Source organism: Scyliorhinus torazame, chromosome 6 (assembly GCF_047496885.1).
Source record: "Scyliorhinus torazame isolate Kashiwa2021f chromosome 6, sScyTor2.1, whole genome shotgun sequence".
In the NCBI taxonomy this organism is placed as follows: Eukaryota; Metazoa; Chordata; class Chondrichthyes; order Carcharhiniformes; family Scyliorhinidae; genus Scyliorhinus; species Scyliorhinus torazame.
In genome coordinates, this window is record NC_092712.1 from 265,643,511 (window position 1) to 265,666,141 (window position 22,631).

General features: G+C 39.1%; 1 protein-coding gene across 2 annotated transcripts in view; it reads left to right on the top strand.

The window, feature by feature from the left end:
• LOC140425407 (partitioning defective 6 homolog gamma-like) overlaps positions 1 to 22,631 on the top strand; it is a 93,427-nt gene that overhangs the window by 16,050 nt on the left and 54,746 nt on the right. The window contains exons 2-3 of one of the 2 annotated variants that reach the window (XM_072509653.1): positions 10,564 to 10,786; positions 16,026 to 16,106. In XM_072509653.1, the coding sequence (XP_072365754.1) occupies positions 10,564 to 10,786; positions 16,026 to 16,106 (304 nt within the window). The remainder of the gene's footprint in view (positions 1 to 10,563; positions 10,787 to 16,025; positions 16,107 to 22,631) is intronic. The other variant, XM_072509654.1, reaches the window with a different exon arrangement.

The window sequence follows — 22,631 nt, forward strand, 5'->3', positions numbered from 1 at the left end:
AAGAACTATAGGAAATTTCTGGATGACCATTCGGATATAACCAAGAGGAAGGCTGCAGACAGCCCCACTGCAGTCCTAAAACTGTATTACCAGCTTAAAATACAGCTATGCTCTGAAGTTGATCTTTCTGGCATGGGTATTATTGGGCTCGACCTACTAACTCCTCCACATTGTGTACAAGAAAAAATGCCAGAAAAAAATTCCAAACTAATATTAGAAATTAATGTGATTTAAGTTCAGTTGATGCTTCATTGTACTCTCTTGGAATGTAAATAGTTGTGGTTTGATAAAAGGGAACTGAATCATCAAAAGTGGCCTCAATTTGAGTCCTTAAACAATGAAATTAGATAATTGAAATAAACTCCTTGAATCAAAATTTATCGTGATTAAGAATTTGTACCTTTTTACTAACCCTAATCAGTTTCATACTGAGGTGCCAAACTAAAATGGTTCCTGTTGTGATCTTGCACTACTGCATCAGTCACTATTGTTTATTTTCCTACTAAGGCAATCTGTTTGAACTTTTTTCTTACAATGTAAAAGCTCCTGTAAGCCTCGTTCTACTTTATAAGTTTGGGCAAAAGGCTGTGCTTGTCCCAACCCGTTTCTGCTAATCACAAGCAGGTAATATCTCAGTCATCTTTCGATGGACACTTTTTTGAGTTTTTGCAGTTCTCACTGTTAAAATAGGAGAGATTTCAGACCTGATTATGTGACATGTTGGAAGGAGTTGTTCGAAATGGACTGACTAAATGAGGATTACACATTCTTAATTGATTGCAAAGTTAGCTAATTTTTAATATTGCAGATGCTTGAAATAAAGTATTTGATTTCCACTATAGTGTACTTCCAATTATGTTATACTAACATCTCATCCTATGAAATCAGCACCAACAGGTTTTTCTTCAGAAATTGAAATTCTTTTGATTAGAATTAATTTGTGGGTTGCTGCATAGAATTGGGCAAATGGGTGTTTTAGTACAGCAGTTTGTTGGCAGACCATTGTTTATTGAAGGGAAAATGAGCACTTATATATTTTGAAAGTGTTCAAGTTTATAATAGAAACTGCCTATACAAACTGGTCAAGGTGTAAGTAAACCTTGCTACTAGTGTTTTAAAACATCTGTTCCCACCTCTGATTTAATTGTGCTAAGTTTGCTTGCTTTCCATTCTAAATGTGGCACTAAGAATTTATTTTGATATTATAATTGTGTGTATGGTTCATTAGAACATTGGAACTTAAGCATAGTGTAGAACTCAAGTCTATCTTTCGCAGCAGACACTTAGACAGTGCAGGTGGATATAAAAGACCATACCAGCCAAAACCAGAACCTTTATTCTTTGCTGTGTTTGAATCAGGATGGTTTACTTATGACAACCCCAAAAATGACAGTTTACTGAAGAATATGTAGGATGATGTCTCTGTCCGATGATGTTATAGGTCCGGGTTTACAGAACCCCAAAGTGTTTCATGGAGTTCAACCGACCCACAACTTTTAATAGATTGTGGTGTGGGAAGCACACGGCGTACTCTCCAGGTGTGATCCAGCAATTATAGACAAATGATTTTTAAAACAAAACCATGTTTATTCTATGAACTCAAGTTAACCTTTTTAAAACAAACATTGAATATCTTAACACCCATTACTTCAAAGATAACCCCAAAAGACTACAACACTAAATAATCCTTCAAACTGTTCCTTTAAACATCCAAAAGTCTTCAAACCTTCAAAAACAGACATGAGGTTACATTCAATATATTTATAGTCTTTGGATTTGCAGACATCAACAGACCAGCTCTGTGTTTTCTTCCGGCAGCTCTCAGCAAAACACACAGACACTCCCAGCTTTCTCCTCAAACTGAAACCAAAAGCAGAAGTGAGCTCAGCTCCCCCCACCCTCTGACATCACTTCAGTAATATGATCAGCTCCATTTCTTAAAGGTACATTGCTTAACATCCATTTCTTAAAGGTACCCTCACATGCCACCTTCCCCCCCCCCCCCCCAAGAAAAAAAAACTATCAACTTCAAGGTGATTTAATTTTTCACCTTTGCACCATCAATTAAGAAATGCACACAGTAAAAACACTTTACCGGTTCAAAAAAACAACACACGCAAACAGGTATAATAATATAGTCCATTTTTTTCTCCTTCGTTCTTCTTCCTCCAACTGAAATCCTTCTCGATTGGCAGTCTCTTTGAACAAGAAAGCCTCTGCACGATCCATCCATTCCTCTACGCCACGGCATTTTTCTTTAAAGTCAGATAATTTAGCTCAATCTGATCATAAGAGTCCCTTGCAATTCTCCAATACAGGAGTATCGGCTACCACAGCTTTCAGGCAATCAAATGCACGTTGAAACTCCGCTGTCCATTGAAATTTTTAAATACGTTTCTTGAGCAAGTCCGTCAGTGGAGCAATCACGCTACAAATCTTTTGCACAAAAAGGTTCGATCAAATCCACTCATGCCAAGAAATCACATTATTTCCCTTGGTCTTGAAGGTATTGGAAACTCCTCAAGGAAAGTGATTTGGGCTTTTCCAAATTCACTTCTGGCTAGGTTTATCACCAAACCCGCCACCTGAAGTCAATCGAATAACTCCATTAGATGATGTAAATGTTCTTTCCATGTCTGGCTGAAAACTGCCAGATCGTCGATGTATACCGCACAATTGGGTAATTCTGAAACAACTGTATTAGTTAACTGTTGAAATGTGGCTGGTGCGTTTTTCATGCCAAATGGCATAACTTTGAATTGGTATATACCATCTGGAGTCACAAAAGCTGAAATCTCCTTCGCTCTTTCGGATAAAGGTACCTGCCAGTAACCTTTAAGTAAATCCAGTTTGGAAAGCGGATTGTCCCTCTTTTTCAATGCTATCCTCCAACCGTGGGATAGGATAAGAGTCCGCTCTTGTAACTACATTCACCTTTCTATAGCCCACACACAAACGTTGGGTACCGTCTGGTTTAGCTACCATCACTATGGGTGAGCTCCATTGACTGCAACCCACTTCAATTATGCCATTTTTAAGCATACTCTCAATCTCTTTGTTAACCTGTGCCAATTTTAAAAGGTTAAGTCTATATGGATGTTGTTTGATTGGAACAGCATTTCCCATTATAGCCATTTTAGTACTTCCCAATTTATCTCCACAAACTTGCCCATGTGATATCAGTAACTCTTTCAGGTCAGTTTGTTTTTCCCCTGGAAGATAACAATTTATCCCAATTTTTAAGAACATCCTCATTTTCCAATTTAATTTGAGGTATGTCAAATTCACAGTCATCTGGATTTGGTTCGTCACTTTGAGTTAGAATCATTAAAACCTCCTCCTTTTTCTCTCCTTCCCTTTCAAAGTACCTTTTCAGCATATTCACATGACACACTCGGTGATTCTTCCTTCTATCTGGTGTTTTTACCACATAATTCACCTCACTTAATTTCCTTTCAATCTGATAAGGTCCACAAAATCTAGCTTTTAAAGGTTCACCGACCACTGGTAACAACACTAAAACTTTATCTCCACTGGCAAAACTACGAACTTTGGAGTTCTTGTCCGCTACCCGTTTCATCACATTTTGTGCAACTTTCAAATGTTGTCTAGCCAATTCACCTTTCTAACGCTCTGCTCTTCCACATGAGTTCTCACTACATCAGGAATTGAATTTTTAAACTCCTCTATTTAATTGTTCCCTAAAATTTGACATGTAATCCAATAGTGTAACTTTCGATTTCTCACCCACCAATTTTTCTTTAATCAATTTAAGTGGTCCTCTTACCTCATGACCAAAAATTAGTTCAAAAGGACTAAATTTGGTTGACTCATTACGTGCATCCCTAATTGCAAAACGTACAAATGGAATTCCTTTATCCCAATCCTCTGGATAATCTTGACAATAAGCCCTCAACATTGTCTTTAATGTCTGATGCCACCTTTCTAACGCTCCCTGCGATTCTGGATGGTATGCAGTTGATTTAAATTGTTTTATTCCTAAGCTATCCATAACATTAATGAATAAACTTGAGGTAAAATTTGATCCTTGATCCGATTGAATTTCTGTGGGTGGTCCATATCTAGTAAAGAATTTAAGTAACTCCACAATCTTTTTAGCTGTATTATTACATACTGCAATGGCCTCTGGAAACCTAGTAGACACATCCATTATAGTCAAAAGATATTGATTCCCACTTTTTGTTTTAGGAAGCGGTCCCACACAATCAATTAGGACCCTTGTAAAAGGTTCCTCAAATGCTGGAATGGGTATTAAGGGCGCTGGTTTTATCACTGCTTGAGGTTACCCTATCACTTGACATGTGTGACATGATTGACAAAATTTAACTCCATCTTTATGTAGTCCAGGGCAATAAAAATGTTTCTAGATTTTAGCTTGCGTTTTCCTTATCACCAAATGACCTCCCATTGGTACCTCATGTGCCACTCGCAACACCTCCTTTCTATGCCATACCGGCAATACTACTTGATGAACTTCTGCCCACTTTTCATCCGCCTGCATATGTAGAGGTCTCCAGTTCTCATCAATACATCACTTTTACGGTAATAACACTCTGGTATACTCTGATTCCTCTTCCGAATATGCTTTCTGATATATCCATTTTATTTCTTCATCTTTCTGTTGTAACTCCGCTAATTTTCCTGAACTAAAAATATCTGTTCTTGTTCTTTTTCAACCAACTGATCAAAAATCGTTTCTGATAATTCACTTCAACTTCATCTTCACTCTTTCATTTCTCTTCTTGTCTTAACCTGTGACTTTGCGACCTTGGTACTACACAATCTGGAAAAAACCCAGGATATTCGTCCTTCAACACTTCAGTTCTCTGATTTTCCACTGGCTTATCAACCACAGTAGGCATCACTCCCACCTGCGATCCAGCTATATCATTACCCAAGATAAACTGTATTCCTGGACAAGATAGTTTCTCTATAACTCTGACTACCACTTCACCACTCTTCACTGGACTTTCCAACCTTACCTTATACAATGGAATGCTACTCCTCTCACCCTGAATTCCACTTATTACCACCTCTTCTGGCAACATTCTTCCCAAACTACATAATTCCTCATCTCTTACCATTAAAGATTGATTAGCTCCTGTATCACTTAAAATTGTGACTTCTTTACCTGCTCCTCCTGATACACATGAGTAAACGTTACCCACACAAGTAAATTCTTTAAAGACATCTGGCACTTCTTATCAATCACCTCTTGATCCGTCTGTACAATCTTTTGCACCTCCTTCACTTCCTTTACCACTTTCACAAACCCCACTGTCTTATCCTGTTTTCCCACATCAGCCTTCCCAGTGCTTTTCTTGAACCACCAACACTGACTTTACATGGCCTAGTTTATTACAGTGAAAACATTTGAAACTGTTCATTTCTTTTCCACCCTCCTGGATTTCTTTTTTAAATCTGAGGTACACTCTCATTATCTCCCATCAGATTACCTTTACCACTTGAGTATTTCTCATGTCCCCAGTTTCTATCCCTCACAGGCTGAAACTGATGTCGGAAACCAAGCTTTGATTTATGAACTAATTCATAATCATCTGCCATTTCTGCTGCTAATCGCACAGTTTTAACCCTCTGCTCTTCCACAGAGTTCTCACTACATCAGGAATTGAATTTTTAAACTCCTCCAAAAGTATGATTTCTCTGAGAGCTTCATACGTTTGGTCTATTTTCAAAGCCCTTAGCCACCTATCAAAATTACTTGTTTGATCCTTTCAAACTCCATGTATGTTTGACCAAATTCTTTCCTTAAATTTCTAAACCTTTGTCTGTAGACTTCAGGCACTAGTTCATATGCACCTAAGATGGATTTTTTCAACTCCTCATACGCCTCAGATACCTCCTCCGGTAGTGACGCAGTGACTTCATTAGCTCTACCTACCAGCTTTGTTTGAATCAGTAATACCCACATGTCCTGTGGCCATTTCATTTGTTTAGCTACCTTCTCAAATGAAATGAAAAAGGCTTCTCCCTCCTTCCCGTCAAACCGTGGCAATGCTTGGACATATTTAAATAATCATCCAACATACGTTTCCCTTTATATCTGCCAATTTTAACTGACTGTCATGTTTCATGGCCATTTTCTGAAGTTCAAACTCTCTCTCTATCTTTTTCCCTGATCTGTATCTCCATTTCTCTTTCTTTTTGTTCTTCTAGGGCTATTCTTTTCTCATTTCTTCTCCTTTTCTTTTTCCTCTCTCTCTCTCTTTTTCCTCTCTACCTCTTTCGTATTCAAGCTGCTTTAATTCTTTCTCATGTTCCATTTGTTTAATTTGCAACTGAATTTTTGCCATTTCCAATGAATCAAACTGTATCTCAGGCAACTTTAAATGCTTAACCACAGTCATAATTACCTAATCTTTTCGCATTTTGCCAGGTAATGTTAACTGCACTGTTTTTGCCAAATCTAACTGTCTGCTTTTAGTCTCTGTCCGTAAGGTACTGTGTGTGACCGTCTCCACCCCCAAAAACTTCTCAGCCTCTGAAAGAGCCATTGTCCACAACACACTTCCCACTTAAACTAAAATACCACACCTGAAAAGCAACCACAATATGCTCACCCCTCACTGTCTTTAGGTTCACTAAGCCAATCCAATAGATAGACTTTTATCCCGGACGAGCCCCCAATTGTTATGGGCCCGGGTTTACAGAACCCCAAAGTGTTTCATGGAGTTCAACCGACCCACAACTTTTAATAGATTGCGGTGCGGGGAGTACACGGCGTACTCTCCTGGTGTGATACAGCAATTATGGACAAATGTTTTTTAAAAACAAAACCATGTTTATTCTATGAACTCAAGTTAACCTTTTTAAAACAAACATTGAATATCTTAACACCCATTACTTCAAAGATAACCCCAAAAGACTACAACACTAAATAACCCTTCAAACTGTTCCTTTAAACATCCAAAAGTCTTCAAACCTTCAAAAACAGACATGAGGTTACATTCAATATATTTATAGTCTTTGGATTTGCAGACATCAACAGACCAGCTCTGTGTTTTCTTCCGGCAGCTCTCAGCAAAACACACAGATACTCCCAGCTTTCTCCTCAAACTGAAACCAAAAGCAGAAGTGAGCTCAACTCCCCCACCCTCTGACATCACTTCAGTAATATGATCAGCTCCATTTCTTAAAGGTACATTGCTTAACATCCATTTCTTAAAGGTACTCTCACATGACCCCTGTCAATTCTGATATTACAAAGTAATTGTTATGGACGGGGAGGGTAATTTAAACTGCACTAATTTCTCCCCACGCCATAAACACAAAGGTGTTTTGATTTGTTTTCCTCTTAGCAGTGGTGTATTCACCAGCCCGTTTTTTTTGTTGTGATCCAATTTCCTATTAACCACACAACAAACTCAAGATAGGATGAACTCTTAAAGGATTGGTTTATTTACACGCACACAAAAGGAGTGTCACAATGTTGCCTCCATGCTCAGACACTGAAGAGGTGGATAGAGAAAAGAAAGATTTCCAGTACAGTGGTCCTAGAGAAAATAAATATTGTTTAGTGTGGGTTCCAGAGCCCAGAATCAAAGTCCAATGAAGTATTCTTTCACTGAGGTTGGTGGGTTGAAAACTGCTGTATAATTCAATTTTCCAACAGTGTTGACTTCATACAACGAAAATGCATGCAGAGATTAATCAGTATTTAGGCGATGGTACAGAATTTCCAGCAGAAGCAGTGTAGGTGGGGCCAGGTGTTCAACCTTGGCAAAGCTCCTTTTCTGTGAGATCGCCAGTTAAATGGTAAACAGCAGACTAAGCTTTGCAGTTCAGCAAGGCCATATTGCTTGTTCCACAAGCCAAAGACCCATGTCACATTACTCCCACCGTTCCACACTCTCGTTGACAAGGAATGTGTATCTCACCTCGCCACAAAATTGTTAAATGCCTCAACCATTAAGAATTGAAAGGAAGGTTGTGAGGCCCCATGTCTTAGCAGATGAACAGGCTCTTTGGTCATCCTGGATTATGTATCTGTATAACATTTTTGGAATTTGACCTGTGCAGCCCTCGCGTTGTTAGTGGCTCCTCCGAGATACTGGTATGTGGGGCTCCCTGATACTACCAGGTAGCTTATTTTGTTCAGGGGTCATAAACAACATGGATTCAGCCACTTTTTTGTCCAGTTTCAAATTTTTCTGAAATAGCAATGAGCATACTTCTAAATATTCTATTACAAAACATGGGATAAGGTCTCGCAGTAACACATTGCTGAACATTTTAAAATCAAATTGTTCAGTTTGAACTCTGATATACAGCTTTTGCCACGTTGGCTTTTGGTGTGGGGCAGGGTTTTTTCAACTGCAGGAGACGTGCCCAATGTTCGAGAATGCCAGCTGTGACCGGGTTTTAAGTTGAGAATGCCGGCCGTAGGGCAGCACAGTGGCGCAGTGGGTTAGCACTGCGGCCTCACGGCGCCGAGGTCCCAGGTTCGAACCTGGCTCTGGGTCACTGTCCGTGTGGAGTTTGCACATTCTCCCCGTGTTTGGGTGGGTTTCACCCCCACAAGCCAAAAGATGTGCAAGGTAGGTGGATTGGCCACGCTAAATTGCCCCTTAATTGGAAAAAAAATGAATTGGGTATTCTAAATTTATAAATAAAGAAAGAAGAGAACGCCGGCCATTACTGGCTTTTAAATGTGAATGATGCAGTCTTCCCGCCAGAAGTGGCAGCAGAGAGCAGGTCACATACCCTGTATGTCGGTGCTTTTTGACGCGTAATCACAGAGCAGAGATTCCTCATTTTCTAGCCTGCGAGCAAGCAAGCAGCAAGACTGGAGAACTGAAAATGGATCATTTTGTTGTGAGGAAGAGAGGGCCAGAGACACAAACAGGCCAGGATCTCATAACTGAATCTGCTGAAGAGAGCTGCTCAGGAGAGCCCATGGCAGGACAAAGTAGTGCTAGTGTGAGCTGCACAGGAGAGTCTGCAGCAGGACAAAGCAGTGCTAGTGTGAGCTGCATACAATGCTCCAGGGTCTCTGGTGCACAACCTACTAAGAAGAAACTGAAATCGGGAACAAAGCAGCATGAAGATGATTTCTTGAGGTATGGCTTTGTTAATTGTGCCAGTGCAAATAGGATGAAAAGCCCATGTGCGTTATATTCCGGAAAGTACTGGCAAATTACATTTTAAAACTCAACTTCAAAAGCATTTGAAAACTATGCATGGCAAGTTCAAGGATAAGCCCTTGATTTTGTTCCAAATGATGCAGCGAGAACTTAACCACAAAGCATCAGCTGAAGTCTTTGAATAACATTGAATAACAGAGCAGAATTAGCCTCTTACATGGTAGCTTACCATGTAGCTAAAGAGAATAAATGTTCCACGCTATTTCAGTCGCATCTGGCTGCACTGATCATCAGTATTTGTCGCTACTTTCAGAGGAGAAGTTTCAGATTTTGAAAGAGAAGAGGTGGTGAAAAATCCTCTTTTCTTTTTGAGGCCCCAGAGTCAATTATTAACTTACAGCTGACTCCAAATGAAGAGACAGAACTTCTGTGCCTCACCTGTGATGGCAAATTAAAATCACGCCACAAGTCCATGAGGCTGTGTCAGCATTCTGAAGTAGAGTCACTAAGGAATATCCAGTGCTGAGTAAAACGAGCATTTTGTTGCTATTGCCCTTCACAACGACCTACATGTGCAAGTTTAGATTTTCCATCCTTATAAAGATGAAGGCCGCACAAAGGAACCAGCTGAACTCTGCACCTGATATGCGCTATTTGTCCTCTCCTCCTGTGAACTTGATTGGAGTGAGATTGTGAGGACCAAGCAGGCTCACCTGTTGCATTAAAAGTAAGCAGAAATGGTGGGTTGCTGGCGTGGGTCGAGAAGATCACCTGGTTGGTAAAAGTGGGTCCCGGGAAAATAATGTTTGAAAAACACCGGTGGAGGACATAGAGAGTTTCAAAGCATATTAATTGAAAGCCAATTAGTGAGTAAAAAATTCAGCAAACATAAAATGACCTGGGTAAAATATATTTTAGCTTTTATTATAACACCTGTAAACCAATGCAGTTATTTAATTTGTATTCGGGTGATAAAGATAGACTAAACTTTGTTTTTGTTTGTTGTTAGAGCCATTGACTTGCAATACTTTGCAGGTTTCTATTATTCTAAAGATGCATTCCAAAATATTTAAAATACATCTTTGATACTTGTCACACTTGTTTTCAATTTCTCTACTTCTCCAACCCATCTTCGGTTGGTCATGCCCTCATTCCCCAGGAGATCCTGACAGATATGCTGCTTCCAGCCATTTGATGGAGAGTGGAGGAAGAAAAGAAGGAAACTTGTCTTTAGATTGTTTTTGAAGTAACAGCCTATTGGAGTTTGAGGTTGTGGTGTAGATATTTTTCTATTACACAAGAGTGGACTAATGTTAGTTTCATGTAAATTATATGTTTAATGGAAAAAATATCAGTATATTGTTTTATTAATTTAGTATTTTTGTGTGTAGTGATAACTTTTCCCCGGTGCAATATTAATATTTCTGTTTTTAATCAGTTTGGGGCAGAATTCCGAAGATTTTCCTTAAGCCGGTATAAACCTGGGAAGTTTGATGAATTCTACGGACTAATCCTTCATACGCATAACATTTCAAACATGGACATATTAATTGGATACGCTGATGTCCATGGTGACCTGCTGCCAATCAACAATGATGACAACTTCTGCAAAGCCATTTCCATGGCAAACCCATTGCTAAGGGTTTTTGTACAACGGAAAGGTAGGATATTGGAAGAATACCATCTGAAAATAAATTGTTGAATGCTGCATGATGTGATTTGGTCAAACCTATTTTAATTTTTTAATCCCCAGTATTTATGCTTTTCAGTTCCTCCCACCTATTGCCTCTGGTCTCCTGTAGCTCACCCACTTTTAAATAACTAAAACATGTTTGGTGTGATTATGCAATTAATAAAAATCAAATTTTTGGTATTTTATTCAAAATACATATAAAAATCCATATCATTGATCAACTAGTAATTGGAGATGGCATCATCAGACTTGTTTCCATCATGAGGGGAGGTAAATTAGATTATCTGTGCTTACTTTTGCTATTTATTGCAAGTGTAAGTTGCTGTTACTTAAAGTTTTAATGAGGATTTCAGGCATGGAGAGTTGACAACTATATTGGCCTTGTGAACTGCCTCCAAGTAGGTATCACCATCTGAAAAGTCTTGAGAATTATTGGCCCATAACATCCTTGCTCCCCAGGGTCGCATTTAGGGAGTACCCCAATGATGCACTAGGGAATCCCTCCTGGAAGTTTACACAGCAATTGCTCAATTGCTAACTTGCCAGAAATCATCCAACAGAAACTATTTAAATCACCAACTTCAGATGTTTCTGCCAGTTTTACCCTGATGGTTACTCTGAAGGAGTTAGAAGCAGAAAGATAAATTAAATCCAGAGTAATTGTTTAAACGTCCAGACCCAGCCTCGCACAGGACAGCCCCCCCCCCCCCCCCCCCATTGTCTGAACCACTTTCTTTGAAACTTAAAATCTCCCTTTAAACACTTTATTTATGGCAGCTAGTGCTGTAAGAAGAGGGCATGTCCAGCCTCTCTATGCTACAGTTACTCCACACCATTGCAGTCAAGAGCACACTTTGCTGCTCCTGTCTCACCTAGCCTGAGTGAGGATGGTTGGGTGCCACAGGGGCTTTAGAATCCCAGCATAAATAAATCCGTCAAGCGTGGCTATCTAAGGAAGTTACAGGGCATAATTTTAATCTGTCTGTCGTTTCTGTTGGGTCTGAATCTTGATGCATGTATGACTGAAGAAGTGACCAACATGGACATTTGGATCTGATTGCACACAAAAAAGAAAGAGAATATCTTGCGCTGGATATTAATATGTTTTCTTATAAAAAAAGTAGAAGTTCCAAAAATATGGTGTTCTGTAAATTATCTGGATATGGAAAATATAAAGCATCAGTTGAAGGTGCGCCAATTGGTCATGCAACCCTGAAGCAAATTTATGTATTATAATGTGAGGTAACTTGTTGATTGAATTAAAATTAAACTGATTATAACTATGTCCTCCTTTTCAATGAGGAGTTAGGGGTGAGTGGGGGAGCCCAATAGCTGAGGACAGGGAGGCCCAACAGAATTTAGCAGCATGACCTCTTCTGAATAATTTTGAGTGTATTCCCACTAGATCAGATTGATTTCTGGAGGCAGGCAACTGAATGGCAAATTCAGTTTAACATAGCTAAGTATAATGTCAATGTGCTTCGGTGTGTATAATAAGCCGGGAATTCATTAGGAAATAGCAGAAATATCTGGGACCCAAAAGGCAAAATTGATATTTGTTATAAAAAAAGATTGAAGGGGGCTTTGTTGCCATTGCATGCAACATTGATTAGGTCACATCTGCAGTTTTATATGTGGTTCTGGTATCTTTGTTAAAGAAAAGAATCACAGAATTTACAGTGCAGAAGGAGGCCATTCGGCCCATCGAGTCTGCACTGGCTCTTGGAAATGACAAGAGAGTGAAACATAAATGAACAGTGTTTCAGAAAAATACTGAGCTGACTTGATGGAGGTATTCAAGTTGATAAAGCACAAATTATGTAAGATCAGTCAGGTCTGTTAAATCTGGTATACAAAATGAAGGGAGTTGAGTACATTCAGTTATGATCTGGTTAGGGACCAATATCTTTTTGCTTAAAGTAGACACAAGTTTGAAACTCCAGTTACCCACTAAGAGAATAAAGCCACACGATTGCACAGTTTTAGCAAACAAAATAAATTTTGCTGTACAAAGTCAGAAAACGTCCTGACTCTTGATTAACCTGGACAAACTGCTCACCACCTGATAATTCAGTCTTTCACCGACTCCGAGCTTCATTAAGGTGGCTCTGCCCCTGGGGTTCTGCAAACTTCAGACTCCCAGCTATAAACTGGCTGCCAGGGCAGCTGAGCCTCAAGTGTCTGGCATAGAACCACTGACCTTCTGCCCCAGCTCAGCTACCCAGGACTTTTCTCAGCCCTAACTGCCTGGAGCCTGCCAACAGTTTCCATTGCTTCTCTGAGGTGCAAACCACATGAGGTCCAAACTGTGACCTAACGAGCGGATTGTGCCATAAGTAGCTATTCACTTACAACTTGATTGCACAGTAGGAAAGTAAACTTGATGGCCTTCGATCTTTTCGTAGAAGGTAGATGGACCTAATTCCTTTTCCAATCTTGAGATTTTCTATGTTTTGCTGAACCATGAATCACTAGAAGGTCTGTTGTCCAAAGCCAGAGCTTGGATCATGTGGTTTCCGTCGCAGACATTCCATGGAACCAATTCAGCTCTGCAGGCTCATCTACATCAGGAAAGGGAATTTTTTTAATGCTTCATTAAAAGGATATGTGAGTGCTCCACCTTTTCTATCTCTGAACATAGAAATAATTTCTTCACAAGGTGGTTTTGAGCTGATGACTCTGCCTCAGATTATTCAGGCAGTATCCAGGAGACTGTGGCTATAATTGATATAGCTTATCTGCTTTGACATTGGCATTCATTCAGTCTTGTCATAATAGTTATCTTCCATTTGTTTTTTGGTTTTCAGCTTCACAGCTACCCTTGCAAGATTCTAATCTTTGATCTATGCCTGTTCCTAAAGTCTAAGATACCTGTAGATGTCCGCACATGAGTTGACTATAGAAGCCTCAAAATCCCTCCTGAAAACTGGGGCAGATTTATTTAGAGTATAAAAGTGAACCACTGGGTGTGGGTAGTCACCATTTTGAAGTATCATCAATATCTGCACAAAGAATAGGTGTGCCTTAAGCTTCTACCATCTTCACAACACAGCCCAGCTATAAGGTACCAGTGAGTAAAACATGCAGTTGTAGTAAAAATTGGAGCTGACTACCAATATGAGTATAGTATGTCTATAAAGAGGGGTGAAGGTCGGTATGATTTTTATAGTAAGTTCTATCACATCTCAGCAGAATAGCCAATACAATAGCAAATGATTTAAGCTGCATGGCTGACAGAACTCAAAAGTGGAAGATCCACACTGAGGTAATCCAAAGCATTTTCCAGACTCTAGTTTGTCCATCAATAATGTTTGTTGGCAAAACAATCTGTAAATTCTATCTTTCTGTTTAATGATCAAGGATAAGTTTGAGCCTTTTTTTCTTGGAAACCAATCCTTCTGTATGTATTTTCTGTTTTCCACTAATATCCATTAATGTAGGTAATCGGAGCTCTAGGAAAAAAATGTGATTCTCGCATATTTGGTCTTTTCTACTCCATAAAAATTACGCAATTGTGAGCCAATTCTATATCCGGATCCAGCAATCTTTAAACAAATAGCTTGACTTAAGGCAAAAATGATTGATACCAGCTTTTCCTCTCATTTATTTTAGTGAGTACATAGGTAATTTATTGAAGAGTATAGTCAGGTAAATTGTTTTTCATGGCTGCATGTTAACTTAAAGGAGCTGACTTTTACGGCGCCTACCTGGGAACTTTTAGATTCCATGTGGCTGCACAGTTTACAGAAAACATTGACTGCTAGACCAAAATATTTATCTCTTGGAGCTATTTGAGGTTCCTGGCAGAGTTCTGCTCTTCATCATTCAGAGTTGAACAAATTACTTAATTTTGTACATTTTTTAAATATTGTTTTATTATACAGACAGTTTATACAGTTATACAGTTTTATTATACATTATTGGGTCTATAAAGTTCTTTCAATGCCATCAACAGTTATTTGGTCTATTTAACTATCATAATATTATGGCTTGCCTGATCTGTTAATTGTATTTGTGTTACTAAAATCCAGTTGTAGGAAATCCAAAACATTGGTGATAGCTCACTACACTCAATCCGTGGCTATTATCCAGGCACTCCTTAAATAGCTGTCCACAGATACTGACCTGAATTTTGCAGCAATAACATTGAGGCCAGCACTGCTTATCACTATTGCAGGAGTAAATCAGACAGTAATTTCAGATGTCTGCACATGTGCAGTTAAACACAGAAGTTCTCTAGTTGCCGCCAGATACTCCGTTTAGCCACACAGTATGCCATTGCAGCTCTCCCCAAGAGGTCCAGTCCAATGACTGAACAGTGCAAACTTGCTGTGCTTGGACACTATGTCTGCAGAAAAAAAGAAGTAAAATTAACTTAGGGCTGGTGTATTTGGGAGTAAATGTGAAAGTGGTATTATTGCTGAATCACCTCACTGGCCCTTAATTATAACTTTACTGTGTGGAGCTTCATTCTCTCGAAGAAAATTGGTGTTGGAGATTGAAAAAAATCATTTTACTCTTTCTGACTCTGATTTTTATCTCGTTCCCTCAATCACATCTGTACTTGCCTGCCTTTTTGCGTTCTGTACATCATTTGAATCTAATTTGCGGTTTCTGTTTTATACTACCTGAGTCGTATTCTGCCTGCCTGAAGATTCTCCAGTCTGACTGGTTAAAGGGTCTTGCAGTTCCTTGCTCTACTTTTTGACACCACAGGTTTCCTGCAGTGGAAAAATACCCAATTGGAGGAAATCAAGAGAAAAACATAGTTAGAACCAGCAGAACTGTTCCAATGCCTGGAATCTCAACTGCCAACAGGATCTTTTCCCCTTTAACACTTAGTGTGTTTCCAGCAGTGTGTGCTATTCTGAGGCTGCTTCCCACTCAGCTATGCAGGTATAAAGAGTGCAGATAATACATAGCCTTGGAAATAGTTTGAAGCTAACTGATAGCTTCATTGCGTTCAGGGTTGTATTGTATACTGCACCGAAGCATTGTTATTGTATGATCACCTGATGTAATTATGCCAGAAAATATCTTTTAAATGCTTTCCTGATGTGCTACTTGCCTTTCCCATACCCATACATCAAAACTGATTCTGAATCTATAGCAGAGTTGCTTGATGAGTGTGCTTGTTTCCTATTTATTGCCCTAAAATGGAAGACTTTTGATTTCTATATTCAACTTTTATTTAATTCTTTTATGAGATGTGGACGTTGCTGGCAAGGCCAGCGTTTGTTGCCCATCCCTAATTGGCCGTGAGAAGGTGGGATGTGAAACAGCAACAGGTAAACTTGAGCATTTTTTCCTATTCCAACATGATTAAATACTCATCTCTTTGCTACCCAAATCTTTCTTGTACTGCAACTTGGAAATTGCAGTTAAATATGTCGTTGAATGAATGTTAAAATTGGTTCACACCTTTGTTAAATATTAGAACAGTTGGCTATGTATGTTTTAAGCATTTGTGCAATAACGTCATTCGTACTTATTTAGAACCCGGAATGAAAGAACTGTACCTACCTGGAGAATATCAAACGTGATTCTGATGTTTAAAAGTTTTGATACGGTCCTGAAATTTATAGGCTAATTAACCCAGTTGTAATGAGAACGTTGTTGAGCATTTTATGTCAGTGTTCATCTGGAGTGCTAAGTTTATAAGAAGAGTTTTCATAGAGTTTGAGAGGAATATTTCATGGGGCGGGGAGAAACTTTCATTTATTTATTCACTCAAGGGGCCTATGAGCAAATTTCAGAAAGAGAAAGTCTGACACAATATTAAACATGAATTTTCAAATAAGCTGAGATATGAAGAAAATAAACAATATACTGAGCAAAAATTAAGCAATGTTGAAGCAATAAATTGATGAGTAGAAAACGATTAATTAATAAAGATCAGCACTAAAGTATGAGAGGTTCAGAGTCAGTTTGTCTGGCTCACTCCAAATTTCTTGATGTTCACTCGTGCACATTCTCTCTCTCCCATTCACACAATCACTCTGAGTGGGTGTGATTGTGTGACGGTAACTGGGATTCCAGAGACTGTGAGTGAGCCATATGCACACAGTATTGGCCTCCAATGATGCTTTTTAAGTGAGATTGTAGGTATATGGATTCATTTAAATAAAAATGGTCAATTGTTGCAGGGAATGCAATGGTTTCAGAGCCTGAGGATCAGAATTGTCATTTATGGGTAGTTATTAACCAAACTTGATTAAGGTGGCAAGTAAAGTTGCCATAGTCCGAGAGGGGGAGGGCTGACTGGTGGTGATTTCACCTGAGGATCACCACACCTCAAGCAAGCAAGGGGAAGGTTGAGAAGGCAGGGCCTTTCAAAAATAACGTCAGCAGGTATGAGAAATGAACCCACGCTGTTCTCTTGTTCTGTACCACAAACCAACGGCAACCAAGCTAAACTAGCCCCAACATGATTAAGTATAGATTAACATTGTAGAATGTTGACTGTTCTGAGAGATGCAAGAAGTAAAATAAATCTTTCCTGGTCAATAAGTAAATACATTTTCCAATCCCATTCGGAACTTTTACTTCTGTGTTTGCTAGCGTCTACTAAATGGGTTGGACATATGACATTGGCAAAATGCCACATTGCTGTGGGAAATTAAAACATTTATCTATTTCCAAGCACTGATATTCCACACATTAAATTCTTAGTTGTTCTTCCAAAAAATGGAAGCAATTGCAGACAATTTTGATTCATGGAAGGTCTTAATTCGCTGAGGAGTAAAGGCTAAGATGTCCTTCCAGGATCCCTAAAAAGCAAAGGAAAAAGTCTCTTTAGCATAGACAATAAGGGTCATGCCTTCATCATGAAGAACATTCATATTGTATACCATGATCTAAACCGTAATATTTCAGGAATAAAAGTACATAAATGACAAGAACTTAAAATCCAATTAAAGGGCAATTTAGAGTGGCCAATCCACCTACCCTGCACACCTGGGTTATGGGGGTGAGACCCACTCAGACATGGGAAGAATGTGCAAACTCCATACAAACAATGGCCTGGGGCAGGGATCGAACCTGGGTCCTCGGCGGCGTGAGGTAGCAGTGCTAGCCACTGTGCACCGTGCTGCCACCGAGAATAGCTTCTTTAAGTTCAACTTGCTACAGTTATTCATTTGAAAATGATTTATTAAATGCTTCACTTTGTCCTGCCTTCTTCATTATTCTCCCCAATGTTTTACTTGTTTTTCTAACTAATAACCCGTATATTTTGTATACTTTAAAAAAAATAAAGTCAAGTCCATTTTGGTTTACTGAGCATTGGATAATAGGGAACAGAAAGTCAACTTTTGATTTTATTTTCTGCTACCACTTTTTAAAAGCATTGTCCAATTGTTAGCAGTATAATTGCACCCAGAAATGTAATTTGTCACTGCTCTGGAGTAGATTTGCTTCAGTAATCTTAGTTAATGAGCCAGGAGGTTACCAGTCTGGATGTTTCCTCACAGCATACATTTTAATTATGGAGATGCTTAAGAGCATTGAATTTATAATCTGCTCCTCTTTTGAATGTTGGCCAAACAGTTCCTGCATTTATGAAGCTTACATATAAATGCTCCGTAATGGTCGGTTCTGGTATCATTTGGTTTGGCTGAAATATAAATAGTTTTGCACACATGGGAAAGCTACTTTGGGGTGGAGTAATGTTTACAGTATTGGATCCTTAAAAGGACAGTAAACCTGCCAAGTAAAAATGTTTTCAAGAAGGTTTCTCCCAGAAGAGAAGTTGGAAAACTAGCTATCCTCGGTTGATTTTATAATCTCTGTTTAGGAGGTCAACGTATTTAGATATTGTTTTCCTTAATTGCAGTTTTAAGATGTTGACAACTTTTCTAAAATGGTACTCATTTGTAATTGCACAGTGAGCAGAAAAATCAGTACATGGAATTAAATTTATTGTGGGAATAACTTGGTTGACTAGTTCATGATGTTTGAGTCCATAGGGGAGGCAGTAGCATAATGGTATTGTCACTGGACTAGTAATCCAGAGACTCGGGGGACCTAAGTTCAAATCCCACCAGGGCAGTTGGTGGAATTCGAATTCAATAAAAATCTAGAATTGAAAGTCTAATGACCATGAAATCATTGCCGATTGCCGTAAAACCCCATCTGGTTCTCTAATATCATTTAGGGAAGGAAATCTGTCATCTGACTCTTAAATGCCCTCGGGAATGGGCAATAAATGCTGTCCCAGTCAGCGATGCCCACAAATGAACAATTTTAAAAAAAATATTCATAACTATGTTGTTTGATCACCCACTATTTGCCGACTTCTTTGTAACAATTTTCTTCTGTGAGCACCTTATTAGATTTTTACTCCATTTTATCCCAGACAGCCAATGCATAGTGATTAGCACTGCTACCTCACAGTCCCAGGGGTAGCAGTGCTAATCACTATGCATTGGCTGTCTGGGATAAAATGGAGTAAAAATCTAATAAGGAGTTTACACATTCTCTCCCCGTGTCTGCGTGGTTTTCCTCTGGTTGCTCCGGTTTCCTCCCACAGTCCAAAGATGTGCAGGTTAGGTGAATTGGCCATGCAGAAATTGTCCCTATGAGTCCAAAGGTGTGCAGGTTATGTGGGGTTATGGTATATGGGATAGGGCATGGGAGTGGGCCTCGGTGGGGTGCTCTTTGGAGGGTGATGCAGACTTGATGGGCTGAATGGCCTCCTTCTGCATTCTAGGGATTCTTTGATTTCTGAATGTAAATTACATTATTTACATCTTCACTGAGATGATCTTTCAGCTGTTCTTTCTATTTTGTTTCTTTCCAGCTGGCTATAGAATGCAGCTTTGTGATACCCTTAACTTGAGACAGTGGCAGAGTGTTCATTCCAGCAGATCTATGCCTTTATAACTAGGCGATTGATCACTGGTGTCACTCATGTTGACCTACTGTCGTACTACTGTGTTTGTCATTCCATTTTATTAATTTCCCTCCTCGATTACATATTCCTTTTGGGGAAATCTTTAGGTTCTTCAAATGACTGTCACAATTCAGATTTCACATCAAATAATTGGCCTCCCATAATCATCTTCCTTTGTGCTCATACCAACTTTCCTGTCCAGCACACTTCCTGGGACTAATATCATCAATTTCTTGCTGTCCAATACACCCTTCTCAGTGCTGACATCGTGGCCTTGGTTGGTGAATCAACTATCATCGCTCTACAGAATATCTGTTCACTTGTGAACCAAGTCTTGCCATCCACAAAGTTGCTGCAACACTATAATGTTGATGGAAATCTGGTTGCGGGATGAGAAAGTCTGCCTGGCTATAGTTTCCACTACTTTCTCTATCCAAGCACATGTTGGTGTTTTAGCTTTTCATAACTTAATTGGATCTAGTCTACCCCCCCCCCCCCCCCCCAGCCAATCTCTTGCTCCTCTTTTGAGCATTTCCCTTGCTTTTACCCCTCTCTCCCCACCTATGTATAATAACATTTTCTAGCTGAGATAGCTGTACTGCTTTCCTCACTCAGCTTCTCTAGTGAACAATGTATTTGAATCTGCATCTCAATTCATCGGGCACTCTGTCTCCTCCGAGCTCATTTCCTCCTTGTAATTCCCTAGTCTGTCCATGTGAACTTGCAACCCATGTCCACAACCAGTCCTTTGATCTGCCCATCCTCACTACTTGTATCATGTTGATCACAGAAACGGCCATCTCTGATCACTTCCTTTTGTCACTCTTTGCATTCAAATCCCATCCCAGGCTTAACGTTTTCCTTTTTCCTGTCTCTGCCTCTGAAAAGACTGTGCCCAATTTACCTCATCTAAGCCACTTAAACACAAAGCAAGGGTTTCCAAACTCTTCCAGCCATCGGACCCGTTGACCTCCAAAAGTACTGAAGGAACTCCTGAGAAACTTTCTTACTGTGTTGAAGAGCCAAACCACGAAAAATGATTGTTTTCATGCAATAGGTACAAACACCCAAAAGCCGAATTTATAGAAGTATATTTTCCATAGTCCTGTCTATTTCTTATGTATGTGTTTAATATAATTTTAAAAATCATTTATTAAAAACATAAGTGGGTCTTACCTTTGTCATTTTTGACAGGAGGAGTGTTGCAGCTGCTTTGGTTCAAGTGGGATGGATAAAGGACTGGTGAGCTAACCGAAAACAAAGAGTAGGGATGAATGGGTCATTTTCAGGTTGGCAAGCTATAGCTAGTGGAGTGCCACAGGAAGTGAAAGCAATGAATTCTCATGATGTTTTGACCATTCAGACCATAGCTAGCACTACCAAAACGCAGGTCAGCATTAGAAATTGAAACTGGACTTAATTGAATAATTAGTAGGTTGTAAAACACTTTAAGATTACCTGAGGATGTGAAAAGTGCCATACAAATGCAGTTTTTAAAAAATAGAAATGTATATATTTTCTCTGATCTAAAAGGATCTTGCTGTGTATTTCTCAGTGCCATAGCAAATTGGTGAAATGATCAAGTCATTTGGATAATGGGAAAAGGTACTGAGTGAGCTCTAAACAGAATTCTGACTGCTGTTAATAGGATATTGATGGCTGCAGAATAGTTGTAACCTTTGTATGATTACTCATCTTATACACTTGTAGATATTTTGTTATAAAGCACAAACATTTGTAAAAAAATAAAAGCAAATTACTGCGGATGCTGGAATCTGAAACGAAAGAGAAAACGCTGGAAAATCTCAGCAGGTCCGGCAGCATCTGTAGGGAGAGAAAAGAGCTAACGTTTCACGTCCGATGACTCTTCGTACAAACATTTATAATATTTGCATAGCAAAAAAGCTGTTTAAAATTTGCCGGTGGTTTAGAAAAATGTTTTTACCTTTTAAAAATAACTGCAGTATTTTTGTTTCTACCTTTTCAAAATAACTGCAGTGTTTTCAATTCAAATCCAAACAGGCTAGCATATTTCGCATCAAATCTATTTTTCCTGCATTCTCTTTTTTTTAAAAAAAATGAGCAGCTGTAGTCTTTACAATTCAAATCCATGGGTCAGCATACTTCATGTCACCACTTGTTTTGAAACAGATGCCTCAAGTTAAAACCCTTTTAGCAATTTTTATTTTTCGTACTGTTAGTGGCTGGCAAATACAAGTTGCACTTGCCGTCAGAACCATGGAATCCATGATCACCACAGGATAAATTTCACAAGTAGAAGTCAGGGCAAATAGAATCATTATTTGAAATGGCTCTGGCGAAATATGATAGCAATATTTCATCCTGTTGCACACCAAAATTACGCACTCCGAATACACACTACTTCCTCTGGATACTTTGCCTTCATACACTTTTAATTAGCTTGATTCAGGCTTAAAACACTAGGCTTAGACCCATACTCATCACCTATGATTAGGGGGCCTATAAGCTACACTCAAAGTGACCTCTTACTGTACCTATTTCTTATCTATGCCCAAACTGATTCTATGTTTTGCTCTTTTGAGCTAAGTTCATCTCTCACTACTGTACTAATGACATCCTTAATTAACAGAGCTATCTCACCACCTTTTCCTAGCTGCCTGTCTCTCCAAAATATTAAATAGCCTTCAATATTCAGGTCCCAACCCTGGACACCTTTCACCCAAATCTCTAGTGGCGATGAGGTCATGCATACGTACCTTTGTTTGGGGCTAACAGTTCATCCATGTTGTTCTGAATGCTGCATGGATTGTGATGCAGAGAGCCTTTAACATTTTTCTTATACCATTTTTGCACTCTGACCGCTGTCCTTTCATGCCACACTCTGATTACTCAAATTGCTACCCTACTCTCTTACATTGTTGTCTCCCTTTAATTTGCT